The following is a 16,578-nucleotide window of genomic DNA, read 5'->3' as shown; positions in this document are numbered from 1 at the left end:
CCTCACCGTGCGACCTACGGAAAGGAAACAGAAGACAAAGCTAAGTTGAAAATGATTTTTAGACTGTGAAACAATGTTATGAAAACCATAGAAGTCTAAGTGGAAATTGTAAATAGTTACCTCATAGAAATAAGTACGTTCCTTGGTAAAGATTAGCACCAGAAAAACTGTAAGGAGAAAACACAACAAACAAAAAACGATATAAAAAGAAAGGGTAGTTTTAAGGCAAGGACAAATATAAGTTGTTATAAGCAATAGACTTATGTAAAGGATTCAACCCGATACTTGCCATAGGCAAGAAGCTTTCTTTAGAACCTGTAAATAAAAGAAAAGGTCATAATTACTATTTAGACACTAAATAGATTGAGAGCATAGAACAAGATAAAGGAGTGCAAAAAGAATTTCGAAGTGAAGGAAGAAACAAGAAATTCAAACACCATAGATAAAGTAAGTGAAAATATATAACAGAAAATACACATATAAAAGAAAAGAATAACATGACTAAAAGGTATTCTTGTCAATAGGTCAAGTAAAGGCTGGTGTAATTATAGAAGATAAGAAAGAAGCTCAAATTAAAAAGAAAAGAGAAAACACAGAGGAGAGGCTCCGTTCTTGGAGCTTCGGATTGGTAGATGTAATTAGAATAATAAGAAAACATAGAGCTGATAGGGAGATACAATAATTGTGTTTTCTAATCTATTGGTAGATTCTCCCAGAAGTACACGGTCTGCAGAGCGGAAGAAGAAGAAATAGACCAGTAAAGAGAGGACCAGAGTTTCGAGACCAGTCTCTTCTTAGTTTATTTTATCCACTCCCCCTTCCCCCTTGAGTGTAGTCTTGGAGGCTAGGTGAAGTTACTGGTTCTCCGAGGTATCCTTGAGAGGGAGTTGGGAACAAGCATCTCTGTTCCTGTGTAAGTTCTAGGTAAGAGTTTTCCTTTAGTTCTGACATAAGGGGGTTGTGGTCCGTGCGGATAGTAAAAGTTAAACCCCAGAACTTAAAGTGTTTCACTGCCCAGTAACATGTCAGGGCCGCTTTCTCAACTACAGAATAGTTACTCTCAGCTTTGGTAAGACACCGGAATGCAAAGGCAATTATCCTTTCATCCTTGCCTTCTTTCTGTGATAGTGTTGCCCCCAGGCCCTTGTTGGAGGCGTCAGTAGTGAGGATGTTTTTTTGCCTGGGATCAAAAGTACCCAATGCTGGTGAATTGACAATTTCTTCTTTTAAGGCATCAACAGTGCATTTGTGTTCATCCTGCCACTCGAACTCCTTTTTTGTTGTTGTTTTTTTTTAAGATCCCGCAACTGTTCACACTTCCCTGAGAAGGTTTTAATGTACTTAGCCATGTACTCTAGTAAACCCAGAATGGATATTAACTTGTCCTTACTCCTGGGATACGGGGCATCTCTCACAGCACTCAATAACTTGTGTTTGGGTCTAAACCCATTTTCGGAAATAGTGTCCTAGGTAATACACAGACGTCACTCTGATCTGACACTTGGATTTCTGCCCAGTAAATGCAGCCCCAATTAACCCTCAGAAGACATCTCTGAGGTTTTGGTCATGAGCTTCAGCCCACCGTCCGTATGCCAGGATATCTTCCTGGAAGCACATGGTGTTACCCACGTCCTTTAAGATTTGGTGCATTATTTATTGGAAGACCGCTGCAGCCAATGCCAAGCCAAACGGCATTGTACCTGTAAATTTACGCTCCATGTGGGGTAATAAATGCTGTAAGGGGTCTGGAGTGAGGGAGGAGATCCACTTGGTGGTATGCCATGGAGAGATCGATGACGCTGAAGACCCATGGTACTAAGCATTTCCGTTGTTTATGTTTGGAAGATGCTTTCATTTAGACTACGCAAGTCCAAAAATAAACAAATGCCTTCTCCATTGGCCTTAGATGCAATAACGATGGGTGCTAACCATTCAGACGTGTCAATAGATTGGATAACGCCCATATTGCACAATCTGTTTAATTCCTTCTCTACGGGTTCCCTCACTAAATGTGGTCGGGGCGTAACCTATGCACAGTGGGTCAAGCATTAGTTTGTAGCTTAATCTTATGCTGGAAATCCTGAAGAAGGCCTAGTTTTCCAGAAAACAATTTTGGGAACTCCTCACTTATGCCAGCTCCAGATTGGATATCATCCATCAAAAGTACCTGTTCTTGGTCATTGGGATCAAGAATTATACCCAACTCTTTCTGATGTTGCCATCCCAAGAAATGAGACCCAGTTTCCACAATGTAAACTTTCTCTACAGTGTTTCTCCCCTTGAATTCAATAAGCATTTCTTTCATTCCACTAAGTGGTATGGGTTCTTTGGTATTGCCTGTAGGAGAAATGTCTGACATCACACACCCATCCATATTCATGCTCACAAAATCTGCATGCTCAACAGGATAAAAGGCGAACAGGAATCTGCATACATAGTGATTGCCTTCCTATTGAGCAGCACATCACATTTGGGATAGATTAGATTAATACTTCCCATTATGTCTTTTACCTGGAAGACCTATTTCCTTTGCATGGGAGTGACACAAATATTTTCTTTAACATGATCACCTTTTCCCCCACCCTCTGTTGTTGGGCTCTCCTTCTCTACAAACTCTGCCAAAATGCCCCCTCCTATTGCACTTCTTACATCTAAACACTTTTAGCTGGGCATTGTACATTGTTGGCTAAATGATTGCTGCTGCCACATCTGAAACATCCAAGTTTCCTTCAGTCAGTTGCGATTTTGTTTTGTATACCTTCCGTCTTCTTGACTTTACAAATCTCACCCTCCTCCACACCCTCTTGTACGTTAGCTACCAGATCCGTTGGAGATTTCATCTCTTTGATACACTTAGCAGTGTGTTCCACTGATTGGGCTATGGCAACTGCCTCCCTGAGGGTGGGATTTTTGGCTAACAGCTGTTCTTATCTGCATATGTTATTCGTGCAATGTACTAGCTGGTCCCTTATAAGGGAATCTGTAAGGTTCCCAAAATCGCACAACTTACTAAGACCCCTTAAGGCTGCAATGTAATTGAATACATCCTCTTGTTTCCCCTGCAATCTACAGAAAACCTTATGGCATTTTAACACCACATTGATTTTGTTTCCAGAATGAATTTCCAATTTGAACATGGTGCTAGCAAATATGTCGAAAGCGTCCACTTCCCATTCTCGTTCAGTCTCAGGCAGTGTGTCATCAATTTTACGTCCATATACCCCCAAGTTATGTAGTAAGATATGCTGTTTCGGCTATGGGAAGAACCGTTTGCCCCCAATGGGAATTAGGTAAGATTCAAACAGTTTAACCCAGTCTTTTCAATATATCTCAGGCTCTTCGTTCTCATTTAGGAACAATGGGGTTTGGCTCATGCTCGCTGCGGCCATCATCATGCACTGAGGACAAGGTTGCTTAACACTGACCAGTATTTCACTTCAGATGTCAGGACAGATTGCGAGCGATAGCTAAGGAACACATCTGCCTCACTAACAGGATGCACCCTTACACTACCATGCTGATCCCAGTGACAAAAAGAGGAAAAACCATAAACAGGTGTAAACTTACTAGGCTTTAGACAAAAAGAAACAGACTAGCTCGCTAGCTCGCAATGTGTGGGCTCCATCTCCGCATGAAGCTCAGCAACGATAGATTTTCTGCCATGCACCTCTTGAAGATATTGAAAGTACTCCGCAGGAAAGCCGGAGCGCAGCCGCGCTTGCAAAGAAGGCAAAGTCTCCGCTCCCAAACTGCCTAGGATCCCGTGAGGAAGACTGTGCACGCACGGAGCTGGAAACTGAGTTGGTTTCCTCAGGAGCGATGCGTGTACATTGGAGAGCGAGGCTCAGGACGAAAAAAAACTCACACCCTATGGGCTGTTAGACGGCTGATGTGAGAGACAACCGTCACTCACATGCACAAACTCCTTAGAGTTTACCAAAAGGATAGACCGCTCCTTCCGTATGACTCTTCCTGTCAGGACGCCTGCGCTGAGGTAAAGTGGCACCCCCTCACCGATTGGCCCTGACCTCCGTGACCTCCGTGATGCCACACATGCTCAGAAATCTGAGGAGACGAAGAAATCGAGGTGCGTACAGCTGGTGCGATAAATGGCTCAGACTCATGCCACCGCAGGAAGGATTTTGAAAGGTGGTAGGAACGCTGGTGAATCCCGATGACAGATGCTCGTTGGGGAACTCTTCTCGTCCAATCCGTGACAGAATTGAAGCTGAAGTTTCTGTCAGGAAACTGGAATGCCGGCAGAACCCTGAAGAAAGCTGTATGAAGGCACTCCCAAAACACAACAATACGTGACAGAAGAATGAAGATATGTAGTCAGGAACCAGGGACGCTGTCAAAACTCATATGACCCCTGCACTTTGGGCACTACTCAAAACACGAACAATCCGTGGCAAACCAAATAATATCTTGTCCTCCCTCACACAGGTGAAAATGTCGTAAGGTTGTAGCACACCGGGTATCCTACTATGCCACCACCAAGATCGTTCCAGAGAAAGGTGTACCTGCCAGGATACACTGTTTTGCAAAATCCCACAGCTGTAGGTGGAGAGCACACAAAGTGGAGATGGCTAGACTGCCCCCTACGCAGTAGATCATCGCCAGTATTGTGAAATAATAACTTTTGAGATACAGATTTTTAATTCTTCTTGTATATATAAGTTTTTATGAAGAATGCCATTTTATTGTACATAGCCTATTTTTAAATTATTTATTGAAATATTTCTGTTATCTCTTGTCTGTCTGCTGGGTGCACCAACAGTAACTGAAGTAATTGTTCCCCATTTATGTCAACTTTCATGTGCTCCCCATCTCCCACCCTATTTGTCCCGTAAAATCTAGTACTATGAGCAGCGCCAAGATCCTCCCCTGGGAGCGAATGTTCGTGCTTTATAAATACCCATAAATATCAAAATATCAAAATAATTAGTGACTGTAACATTTTATAGAGTGTTGTATAGAATTGCATGAATTGCTTATGTATGTTTGTTATTCTGTTGATTTGTGTACACTTTTATGGTCCTAGCGACCGAAATAAAGGTTTTCGAAACGAAATAATAACGATGAAACAAGGTAAGAGCTGTAGAACTTCTTTGTTGGCCATCCACTCACCGACTCTGCTTCACAGTGAACATTCACCAACATTCCAAAGCAGGCTCCCGGGTGAGAGTCCACTTGGGGAACTGGGAGGGATAGGAAAGGGGTATACCTCTGAGGGTAAAGAGGGAAAGAGAGATTATAACAGCCTCCTTTCTACGGAAAGTGATCACCCCATTTCACATAGGCCAGTGAATCACCCTGCCTACCTTTTACGCTCCTCCACATTCCTCTAAAGAAGAGAAGCGACTCCACCGCCTGGACCCAGAGAGAGCATTATCGTTCTACCTTGACCGCACACAAGAGTTCCAGGTGGCCAACCAACTCTTCATGCTGTATGTTGGTGCGAAGAAATATCACGCTGTGCAGAAGCTAACCATCTCCAGATCGGTTGTGCTCTGCACCAAAATCTGCTAAGCACTGGCCAAGAAGAAACGTCTCGAAGGTTTGCGAGCTCATTCCTCCAGAGCTACAGCTGTGACCACTGCATTATATCACAAAGTTCAGGTCCTGGACATCTACCAGACAGCAACAAGGACTTCCCTGCACACTTTCACCAAACATTACTGCTGGACAGTCAGGTCCGATGGGCACTTTGCGGGTTCGGTACTGCAGGACATCCTTGTGTAAAATTGGCTTGCAAACCCACCACGGGGGATGGTATTGCTTGGGTATATATTCTAAAGTAAGGAATCTACAGCTAGAAGTCTCTATCAGATGAACAAGTTACCTACCTTTGGTAACTCCTTATCTGGTAGAGACTATGGGCCCAATCACAACCCTGGTGGCGTCTTTGAACCGTTGTTGCATTTTGACAGTCCGGCTGACTGCTACCCTGTCGGTCCGACTGCCGGATCCCAAGCAGGGCATGGCGGACTGTCTCCATCACCACCAACATGTCTGCTACCGTGGCAGCAGTGTTAGCTGTGGCCCATAGAGGTGGTCCCGGCATTTCCACTGCCGGGCTGATCAAGACCTGCCTTTCCGAGAACCTTTTTGTGGCGTGAAAAGGTTGGCGTAAAGGCTGGTTTTGGGATGCAAACATGTCTCCAGTGTGAGCGTGCCTTTGAGACATGTTACTGAGCCAGCTATGTTTGCCCCCTTGCCATTGGCACTGTTGCACGCACTGTTTCTCCTGCGGGCCATGCTGCCTGGGGTAATTGTAGCCTGGCCCACATTGGCTGCAGGCTCTTTCCTAGAGCCACAGCATGCAGCCACCATGACTGTGCAGTTGATATACCGCCAGCCTTATGATAATGTAATGTGCAGATATCCAAAATCAAAAGTAGGCAGGACACTTGTAACTACGTTACACAAGGTTTATTTAGATAACCCTCATAAACGCTATGTTGTTAACGTTGCGGTTTATATTGTTTTTTCCGCCCCACATAGACGTTGTGGCATTTATCATTGGGTTATCCAAACGTGCTGTATGCCAGCCTCAAGCCTGAGGCAACCTCTGGTGCTGCGTAGTAGTGTCCAGAGATGTGCACAGATACCCCCAAAATGAAGGTTAAGGTAAAAAACTAACCTACATCCAAAAAGACTCTTTTAATTAACAGGGGATGTGGTTTGTTATTAAAAAGAAAATGGGTATGCCTTAAGATCAGGTTACTGGATCCATGCATATCACTTTACCGTCAACATGTTTCAGCTCCTGTGTGCCCAGCCGGGTCTATGGAGCATTCGTCAGGACAAAACAAAACAAAACACAATAAAAATACTCACACAACTTGTGCAGTATTCAGTGGACAAATTTAGTTACCCACAATTTTCGGAAGGTTCGGTTCACCTATAATGCAAAAGATTGGTACACAGCATTACTCATATTAGGGGGTATATTATTGCATCTTGCTGCTCATTCCTATCTTTAGGAGACAACTATGTTGTTTGTACAATTATTACATTGTGATACACTATGTCAGACATCCTGGCGAGTCTAGGGAAGGAGAATTCTACAGGTAAGATTTGTTCGTAGTTATTAGTAAACGTGTGAAGACACTTGATTAAAATTAGGTCTTGTATTGTAACCAGAGTAAAGAGTGTAATATCTGGTTTTATGTTATAAAATATGTAATCCCAAGGTAAGTCATACTTTGATAATGTGCGCGTGACAATAACCACTTTTGATGCGGCACTAACGCATAATCCATAGTAATGCAATTTCAGACATATACCGAATATCTCACAGTTAATGCAAAGATTGTAAAGCTAATATTGTGTTTGTTTTTGGCAATGGGATGTGAACAATTTAAGGCAGACATATATTACTCAATGCTGATTAGCGATTCGAATTTTTACCTTATTGTTGTAAATTGTTCCCGTCTTCAGGGGAGTTAGACACTGGGTCCCAGGCTGCGGGAGAAGGGAAGTAAGGTATTAAATATTACCGTTTGTACGTCGAACAGGTCGCAACTGTTCCAGGACGCCATTCTTACCCGCATGGAAGGCGAATTCCGCGTCTAGTGCTGGCTCTGCCCCTGGATGCGGCATCGTCATCAGTGTTCGTCTTTTACATCGCTAAGGTATAAGAAATAGAAAGAGGACACATTGTACCACATTGCATTTCTATTTTTGTTATGTATACCGGAGATCGGATTTATTACGTCTATTTTTTCTTTATGGTGTCGAACTTGTTTGCAAAATATATACTTGATTGGTGCATCGTGAATACTATTAGATAATTTATTGTGTTCATTCTGAGTTGTTATAAAAGCGTTCATAAGTCCGCTCTAGTAAACTAATCTTCGGTTAATAGACCTGAAACGAGAGACTAGGGGCATTGAAGTGATAAAGCTTATGTACAAAAAAGTGGCAATAGTGTGCAGGATAGGTTCATTATTCAGGTGGGGGTCCCCAGTGTCCCTGCTTCCTGAGCGGACATATTGTAGTGGTTTTCAGCGAGACCTGCCACATTGACAGCCAACAGATAAAGTTCATGCATGGCATAGGGAAGTTAGTGTAATTCTGTATATGCGCACCAAAAGTAGATACTTCTCCTTATGATCATTGTGAGAAATGGTGCCATTGGATATCATCATTACAAATAAGTTGGTATTAAGCCTGTCCACCCATCTTTGTTCCTTTTCATATAAGATCTTTTCTGCATTGTTGGTTTGTCTTACAGCATCTCCAATACTGTCCATTTCAGTTCCTCTTTTTTTTTAAACAATGGAGTTAGGTCCTGGGACATACAGTGGGTTGGACCTTTAATATAATGTGAAATGCAAAAATACCCCCTGTATCATTTCTTTTATGGCTCTACATTTAAGCAACACAAACTAGTCTCAATATAGTTTGTGAGGTATTATTTATTTATACCTTTTTGTTTTATTATTTTTCAGATCTTTTTCAATTTCATTACTATCTGAGAAAAACACACTGTAACAAACAAATACATCACAATTCAACATACATATTTACAATAACAAATTACATCTATATACAACCAGCAGATCAAATCAAATTGTCTTTTCGACAGACATTCAATAAGGTTAGAGTTATTCAATAACACTAGTGACAATGCCATACAGCATTTACCTGGACAGTCCACTACTTATGAACCAATATCATTAAATAAAGAATACATAAAACCAAAAAATGTATTTAGTGTTTAGAAAAAAGAACAAAAACAGAAATTTCACTGGAGACCACAAATTAATTTCTTGGTCAACTGGACATTCAAGGTGAATATTTTTCAAATGCCGACGCGTTTCAAACCCTGTCACTAAAGTTATTGGGTTCTCATCAGGGCTCTTTCCTTTAAAGTTGTCTGTGGGATATACGAAAAAGAGCTTTGTTTTAATCTTTGACTACCCTAATAGGTTTCCCATTTGCTTTTACCTTCTTACTGTTACAATTTACCTGACTTCCGCGGGCGAAAGTGTGTTAGTTACTTGATATACGGGACATTTTAAACAAACGCCCGTCTTTTCACATACAGGAAAGCTAGGATGATGGCCATGAAGGGCGCGAGAGAGTAATTCCAGCCCACAAAGTGTGAAGGTGAAGAACGACGTATTCACCCCTTTGGAGAGACAGGTATGCCTTTCTGCCGGCGAGCGCAGCAATTTTAAAATATGACAAGGGGACTAAAATTTCGTACTGTGGCTTGCAGGTTGTTTCATAAAAACGCCAATAAAACGTTGATAATCAACAACAGCCCAAGCACAGAACAAGTACCACAAGGTGTCCACACTAATTCGAAGACACCCCCAGGTACGTCTAGGATGAGCTGAAGCATTTGGATGACTGACCTATTCGTTTTAATAACGAGGGCTTACTTTGACCACTTGTGTTCTAGGGGGCATGTAAGCTGAAGGATTACCTACTAAGGGAGCCCGTGGACCGGCAAAGGCTGGAAGTCTGGTAAATTGTAACAGTAAGAAGGTAAAAGCAAATGGGAAACCTATTAGGGTAGTCAAAGATTAAAACAAAGCTCTTTTTCGTATATCCCACAGACCACTTTAAAGGAAAGAGCCCTGATGAGAACCCAATAACTGAAGTGACAGGGTTTGAAACGCGTCGGCATTTGAAAAATATTCACCTTGAATGTCCAGTTGACCAAGAAATTAATTTGTGGTCTCCAGTGAAATTTCTGTTTTTGTTCTTTTTTTCTAAACACTAAATACATTTTTTGGTTTTATGTATTCTTTATTTAATGATATTGGTTCATAAGTAGTGGACTGTCCAGGTAAATGCTGTATGGCATTGTCACTAGTGTTATTGAATAACTCTAACCTTATTGAATGTCTGTCGAAAAGACAATTTGATTTGATCTGCTGGTTGTATATAGATGTAATTTGTTATTGTAAATATGTATGTTGAATTGTGATGTATTTGTTTGTTACAGTGTGTTTTTCTCAGATAGTAATGAAATTGTAAAAGATCTGAAAAATAATAAAACAAAAAGGTATAAATAAATAATACCTCACAAACTATATTGAGACTAGTTTGTGTTGCTTAAATGTAGAGCCATAAAAGAAATGATACACGGGGTATTTTTGCATTTCACATTTCAGTTCCTCAGCATTATGGCCTACATCAATAAAATGCGCACAGAGTTTTGTTGTGTTCTTCTTCAATCTGATGTTACTCTTATGTTCCCCAATTCTCACTTTTATTTTTCTGCAAGTCATTCCTATATATTTTTTCTCACAGGGACATGTTAATATGTAAATAACATGTGTAGAGTTGCAGTTCGTATGTTGTCTTTGGGTCCAGGTTAGTGATTCTGTCAATTGTATGGTTTTTGTCGCAGTTGTTAATTTACACACTAGGCAAGTTCCACACGGGTAATGTCCTGTCAATGGGGACATTTCAATGTCTCTAATTTGTCCATATGGCTGAAGTTTTTTAGGGTGGGTATGCACCACAATGTCTCTCAGGTTTCTAGTTCGTCGGTTTGAGAATCTTGGTTTAGGCCAGTTGAATTTGCCAGTCGCCAATATTCTCCAGTTCTTATTTATCAACTTCTGAACTTTGTGAATGGCTGGGCTGTAAGTTGTGACACATGTCACTAAGCCTGTTGTTGGTTCCTTTACAGTTGTATCCAGAAGGCATTGTCTTGGTTGATTCTTAGCCCTTTTTCGGCATTTGGATATTATAGACTTCTTGTAATCTCTGTATTCAAGGTTTCTGCACAGCTCTTGCGCTTGTTTTCTATAATCACTCTCCTGACTACAGTTTCTTTTGAGCCTCAAGAACTGGCTATAGGGCAGATTATCCCTAAGTGGTTTACAAGAGACTGTTTTTTGACGTTGGTTTGTGAAACGTTTTGGTTTCGACCTGTCCATTTTTAATGAAGATCATGAGGTCTAGGAAATCTATACTTGTAGTGTCCATAGTGAAGGTAAATTTCAACCATTGGACTCGTGTGTTCAACCAATCAATAAATAGTTGTACATCATTGTCATTCTTCCATATCATTAGGATGTCATCTATGTACCGTTTCCAGTATAATATACTGGAAACGTAAGGGTTAGTGTCAGTGAGTACATTGTTGGTTTCGAAATTGCTAACATAGAGACCTGCTACTGATGGGGCAAAAGCACTGCCCATGGAAGTGCCATGGTTCTGCAAAAATAGACTCCCTTCAAATTCGAAAAAATTCTCAGTCAAGGCTAGTCGACCGCATTCAAGAATGAAGTGTCGCGCTGTTCGATAGTTCCACTCTTTCATGAATAGTACATCCTCTAACATTTGCAGTGTCTCTTTTTGTGGTAAACTCGTGTAGAGTGACTCTACATCTAAACCCACAAGTAACATTGTCTCCTGATCAAAAGGCATCTCTGATATTTGGTTTAAGAGGTCACGTGTGTCTTTCAGATATGTTGGTGTTTTTTGAACCAAGGGTTTTAAATATTGGTCTGCAAACTGAGACAAAGGTTCTAATATAGAGCCTATACCTGAGACTATAGGGCGTCCCGGGGATGGGGATCTGTTTTTGTGTGTTTTTGGTAACGAGTAAAAACACGGAGTCTTTGGGTCTTTTGTAATCAGATAGTCTGCTTCTTTTTTTGTTATCCAAGCATTCGATTCCGCTTCGTAGACCATCATAGCTATGGAGTTTTGTAGTCTTGGGGTGGGGTCGGAAATGATTCTGTTGTAAAACTTTGTGTCAGCAAGGAGGTCTAGGCACTGTTGTTTGTATCCTTCCCTACTGAGAATCTTACCTTTAGAATTCTCCTCCCTTAGACTCACCAGGATGTCTGACATAGTGTATCACAATGTAATAATTGTACAAACAACATAGTTGTCTCCTAAAGATAGGAATGAGCAGCAAGATGCAATAATATACCCTCTAATATGAGTAATGCTGTGTACCAATCTTTTGCATTATAGGTGAACCGAACCTTCCGAAAATTGTGGGTAACTAAATTTGTCCACTGAATACTGCACAAGTTGTGTGAGTATTTTTATTGTGTTTTGTTTTGTTTTGTCCTGACGAATGCTCCATAGACCCGGCTGGGCACACAGGAGCTGAAACATGTTGACGGTAAAGTGATATGCATGGATCCAGTAACCTGATCTTAAGGCATACCCATTTTCTTTTTAATAACAAACCACATCCCCTGTTAATTAAAAGAGTCTTTTTGGATGTAGGTTAGTTTTTTACCTTAACCTTCATTTTGGGGGTATCTGTGCACATCTCTGGACACTACTACGCAGCACCAGAGGTTGCCTCAGGCTTGAGGCTGGCATACAGCACGTTTGGATAACACAATGATAAATGCCACAACGTCTATGTGGGGCGGAAAAAACAAAATAAACCGCAACGTTAACAACATAGCGTTTATGAGGGTTATCTAAATAAACCTTGTGTAACGTAGTTACAAGTGTCCTGCCTACTTTTGATTTTGGATATCTGACCAGGGGAACTGACTGGACACTTATTCCTCCTCCCCCTTTTTGATTAAGAGTTAATGTAATGTGCAGTCAGGATGCCCCTGGCTTGGACACGTTTTCCCGAAAGCCACCACAGGCTGGAAAGTGTGTGCACCAGGGTCATAATCAGTCCCTATATCTAGCTGTAGATTCCTTACCGACCCTCTCCTCCTCCCTGTCCGGCGAACGGATTTCTAGGGACAAAACTGATCCCTTTCAAGGCCCTAATTTTTCACACCAGTGGTCAGTGTTCTTCATGGTGCCGTGCTTCTGTCGTGGAAAGTTGTGAAAACATACTGACGTCCGCGCGCCTATTTGGCACCTATATAGGTGCCACAGACGTCACTTCCGGCACAGACGACGCTAGCAGAGCCGAACGACGCCACCTACCTGCTCACGAAAAATCTTACGGATCCAGTCTGACGCCTGGTAAATTCTAAGGTAAAGAATCTGTGGCTAGATATAGTCTCTACCAGATGAGGCGTTACTGAAGGGAAGTAACTTGTATGCCATTTCAATGCCTCCAGCTTTTCGGAAAACATTTAGGCAAAGCTTTCTTAACTAACGAGACAGATAGACACCCAGATGCAATGAGGTTTCAGTCCACTGGATAGGCCAAAATTAAACTTTTAACATCTTTAGGTGAAGGGTTGCTGCGTTCCATCTACTTGGACTTTTCTCTTGTCAGAGTTCAGCTCATAAGAGAAGTGGTTGTAATAATATTTCTTTCAAAGGGGCCAACAATGTTCCTTGTCTGTTGTCCCTTCAGAAAATAAAATGAGGAATTGGACAGTCAAGAAGACAAACAGTGCAAAAAATCGCACACTAGGGCGTACACATTGCACAGTAAAGGCTGGAATGATACAGACACCACTTCAACAAGAACATTGGAAGTCAAACTTAAGTAATGATCACATTACAATCCGTTATGCCAGATGACTACAACCCATCAGTGCCATGCTTACACCTTTTCTGAACGCCTCCACCCCTTCTGCGACCTACCTGTCCTCCCATTGCTGTAAAAACTCTCTGAAGACCCTTCAACGCTCACCAACTACAGAGCGATCTCCCTGCTACCTTTCCCAGATAATGAGAAAATAATCAACAGACGCTTCACAAAATACCTCAATGACCACCAACCTATTGACACCACTCAGTCTGGTTTCAGATCCAACCACAGAACAGAAGCTGTCCACATGGCTGCCACATATGACTTTGGATGGAAGAGACATGTAAGCTCTCATTGTTCTGGACCTGTCCTCAATGTTTGACATGGCCTCCCACCACATCCGACGACTACACGAAATATACTCCGAATGGATTTGCTCCTGCCTGACTGAAGGATCTAGTCATTCAGCATGACACCAACACCTCGGACGCCCACAAACTCATGTGCGAAATTAAGCAAGGATCCTCCCTGAACCCAACCGTCTTCAATGCATATAAGAGCCCCCTTAGGCAGCATCATCCTTTCTCATGATATCAACCTCTTTTACGACATTGATGACACGCAACTCGAATAAAGTTCATTGCCTAAATGACTAAAAACACCCACTAGATGAAACCCAACTGTCTGAAGCTGAACACCGAGAAGACTGAAATCGGGATCTTCAAGAAAGAGCACTTCACCATGGGACTCCACCTGGTGGCCGACAGAGCTAGGACCAACACCCACCCCTCCACCCACGTCAACAACCTTTGTATCGTTGTCAACAGCAAACTCAACATGACCACTCCAGTCAGGACCGTCACCGCCTCATACTTTCATACTCTGAAGATGTTGAGAAAGATTTTTAAACTGCTCCCAATCAGCACCTGGAAAACCATCATGGATGCCCTCATTACAAGTAAGCTAGACTATGGGAAATCCCTCTATCCGGGGGTCAATAAAAATCTCACCAGAAGACTGGCGACCACTCAGAACTCGTGGCCAGAATCACTTTCAACCTTCAACGCCACACTCTCATCACACCACACCACACCAGAAGGGTCTCCACTGGCTCCCCGTACACATTCAAGCACAATTCTAACTCCCTACCCACACTTTCAAAGCAATAAATTGCACTGGTCCAGCATACCTCCACAATCACACCTGCTTTCATAGATGTTCCAGACACCTCCACTCGTCCAGACTCCTACTTGCTCACAACAATTCATGGGGAAAACCAGATCCAGTGGTTTAGCCTTCTCGCACATCGCTCCTAAAGCATGGTACCACCTGCACATAGAAGCCTTCTCCTCACTTCAATTTTGCAACAAGCTGAAGACTTGGCTTTTTGAGTAGTCCCACTAGGCCCTAAGTTTGGCTAGACTCACATCTACTCAGAGCCAGGATACCCCTCTCAAGTGGTAGTGTGCTCTACAAATCTCCATTCCATGATTTAACATCACATATTCCAGTTGTGTATGCATCTTCTACAATAACGATGCTTCCTTTTATGTGCCAGTACATCTCAGTACAGTAAGTCTCTCTGATTCATTGTGAGAGACAGTCGTTTCAGTTTCTTCAGTGTTACATCTGCTCACAGGTTATCAAAACCTTCAACATCTGATTACTGCCTTTCTAATGTTTTTGCATCTACCGCTGATTTGAATGATTTACTCGTGAAAGCTGTACCCCAATTGCGGGTGCAGCACTTTTCGCCAAAACCTTTTCCTGCTTCTTTCTGATCACCAGCTATAAAAGTTGAGTAAGGACTTTCAGTTTTGTTAAAACATTGTTGTTTTCCTTTGTACATTCACTTAGATCAAGCAAGAGACTATATATGTTGGGTTAGGTTGGGTTTGCCTAATCCCTTTTTGTTACCAAATATTATTGAGGAGTTTAGAAGTTAGTTCTTTAGATTTCAAGTTGAACACATAGAGGCTGGATAATAAGCTCAATAAAGATTGCATACATTAGTTACTTACTGCATTTCATGCTATGTTGGTATTGATTTTGCTTTACATTTGGCAGAATTATGTTTTCTCAAACTAAATGACTCAAGAATGTCACTGGAATGTACACAATTAAACATCCTAGTCCAAAACAGTTGTGTGCCAACCAGAGGCATACGTTTAACACATGTATATTTTCTCTTTAGCCTATTTTTTTCCCTTACACTATTTCACTGTATGCTCTTTCAATTCCTTACACATTTTTGAAGCTATTGCACAATAAACCCGGTTTTGTCTATCAAAACATACATAGGCTTAAGTTTGACTCTAAAAGATAATCCACATGTTATAGTACATTTGTTGTTTGCTGTCATGCTGCCTGAACATATATGTGGTTGTTTATTTTAAAACAGGTTGCCCAGTTGACTTGGATTGAGAGAAAAGTTGCTGCTACCTTGTTTGGAAACCCACCATCAGCGACAATCCAGGAGGCTCTACAGAATTTTATTAAGGTAAATATCTTGCTTTCCTACTTTTTAATGAATGTTTATTGTGGAGTTATTTTGTTTCATGTATTGTTCTGGAGTAGATTAAACTTTCCTTTAACTTCTATTACTCTTCTGTATTCAGTGGGGACATTTCACCACAATCGTGAAGATAGTGGTAATAACCACAGTTTTTGATCCTGATGGTACCCTATGAAGAAACATCACACGACTGTTGACTTAGATAATGTGCCATTAGTTACTTCTTTTTCAAACTATCTTTTTTGAAAACCTGATTGATAACCAGCACAAACATCCTGATCAATAGTCAGTCTGGTTAAATTCTCAGTAGAACGGCATCAACAGCCGTTGCAAAAAGCACCAAATGTGTCGACATTGCACCCTTTGAGTACATGCTGAATATCTGGTCAACAACACCAGGTAAAGTGTAAAGCGAGCAGAAGCATCTTTCACCAGAAATATCAAAAGCACCTCTGACTTTCTAAAGAGGAGTGTACATCAACATCGGCTTAATCTTGAAGTTAATTGCAACATATTGCTATATCTTAATTTGTTGACTTTTACTGTGCTTATTTACTCATCCAGATCTAATTCTAGATTTCAGGGGGGAATGAGTTCTGGGTAGTGTGATTGCCAATTTTATATTGGTTTTCACGATTTCTGATTTCTGTGTGGTTTCAATCCTTGTATTTTA

At 41.5% G+C, this 16,578-nt stretch overlaps 1 protein-coding gene across 2 annotated transcripts in view; it reads left to right on the top strand.

The window, feature by feature from the left end:
- Positions 1 to 16,578, top strand: part of RMDN2 (regulator of microtubule dynamics 2) — a 702,094-nt gene that overhangs the window by 614,436 nt on the left and 71,080 nt on the right. For both annotated transcript variants that reach the window (XM_078648597.1, XM_078648595.1), the window contains exon 8: positions 15,792 to 15,890. In XM_078648597.1, coding sequence (XP_078504723.1) covers positions 15,792 to 15,890 — 99 coding nt within the window. The remainder of the gene's footprint in view (positions 1 to 15,791; positions 15,891 to 16,578) is intronic.

The sequence above is a fragment of the Lissotriton helveticus genome, chromosome 6 (genome assembly GCF_964261635.1).
Source record: "Lissotriton helveticus chromosome 6, aLisHel1.1, whole genome shotgun sequence".
Classification (NCBI taxonomy): Eukaryota; Metazoa; Chordata; class Amphibia; order Caudata; family Salamandridae; genus Lissotriton; species Lissotriton helveticus.
This window is presented reverse-complemented; position numbering and strand designations above follow the sequence as displayed.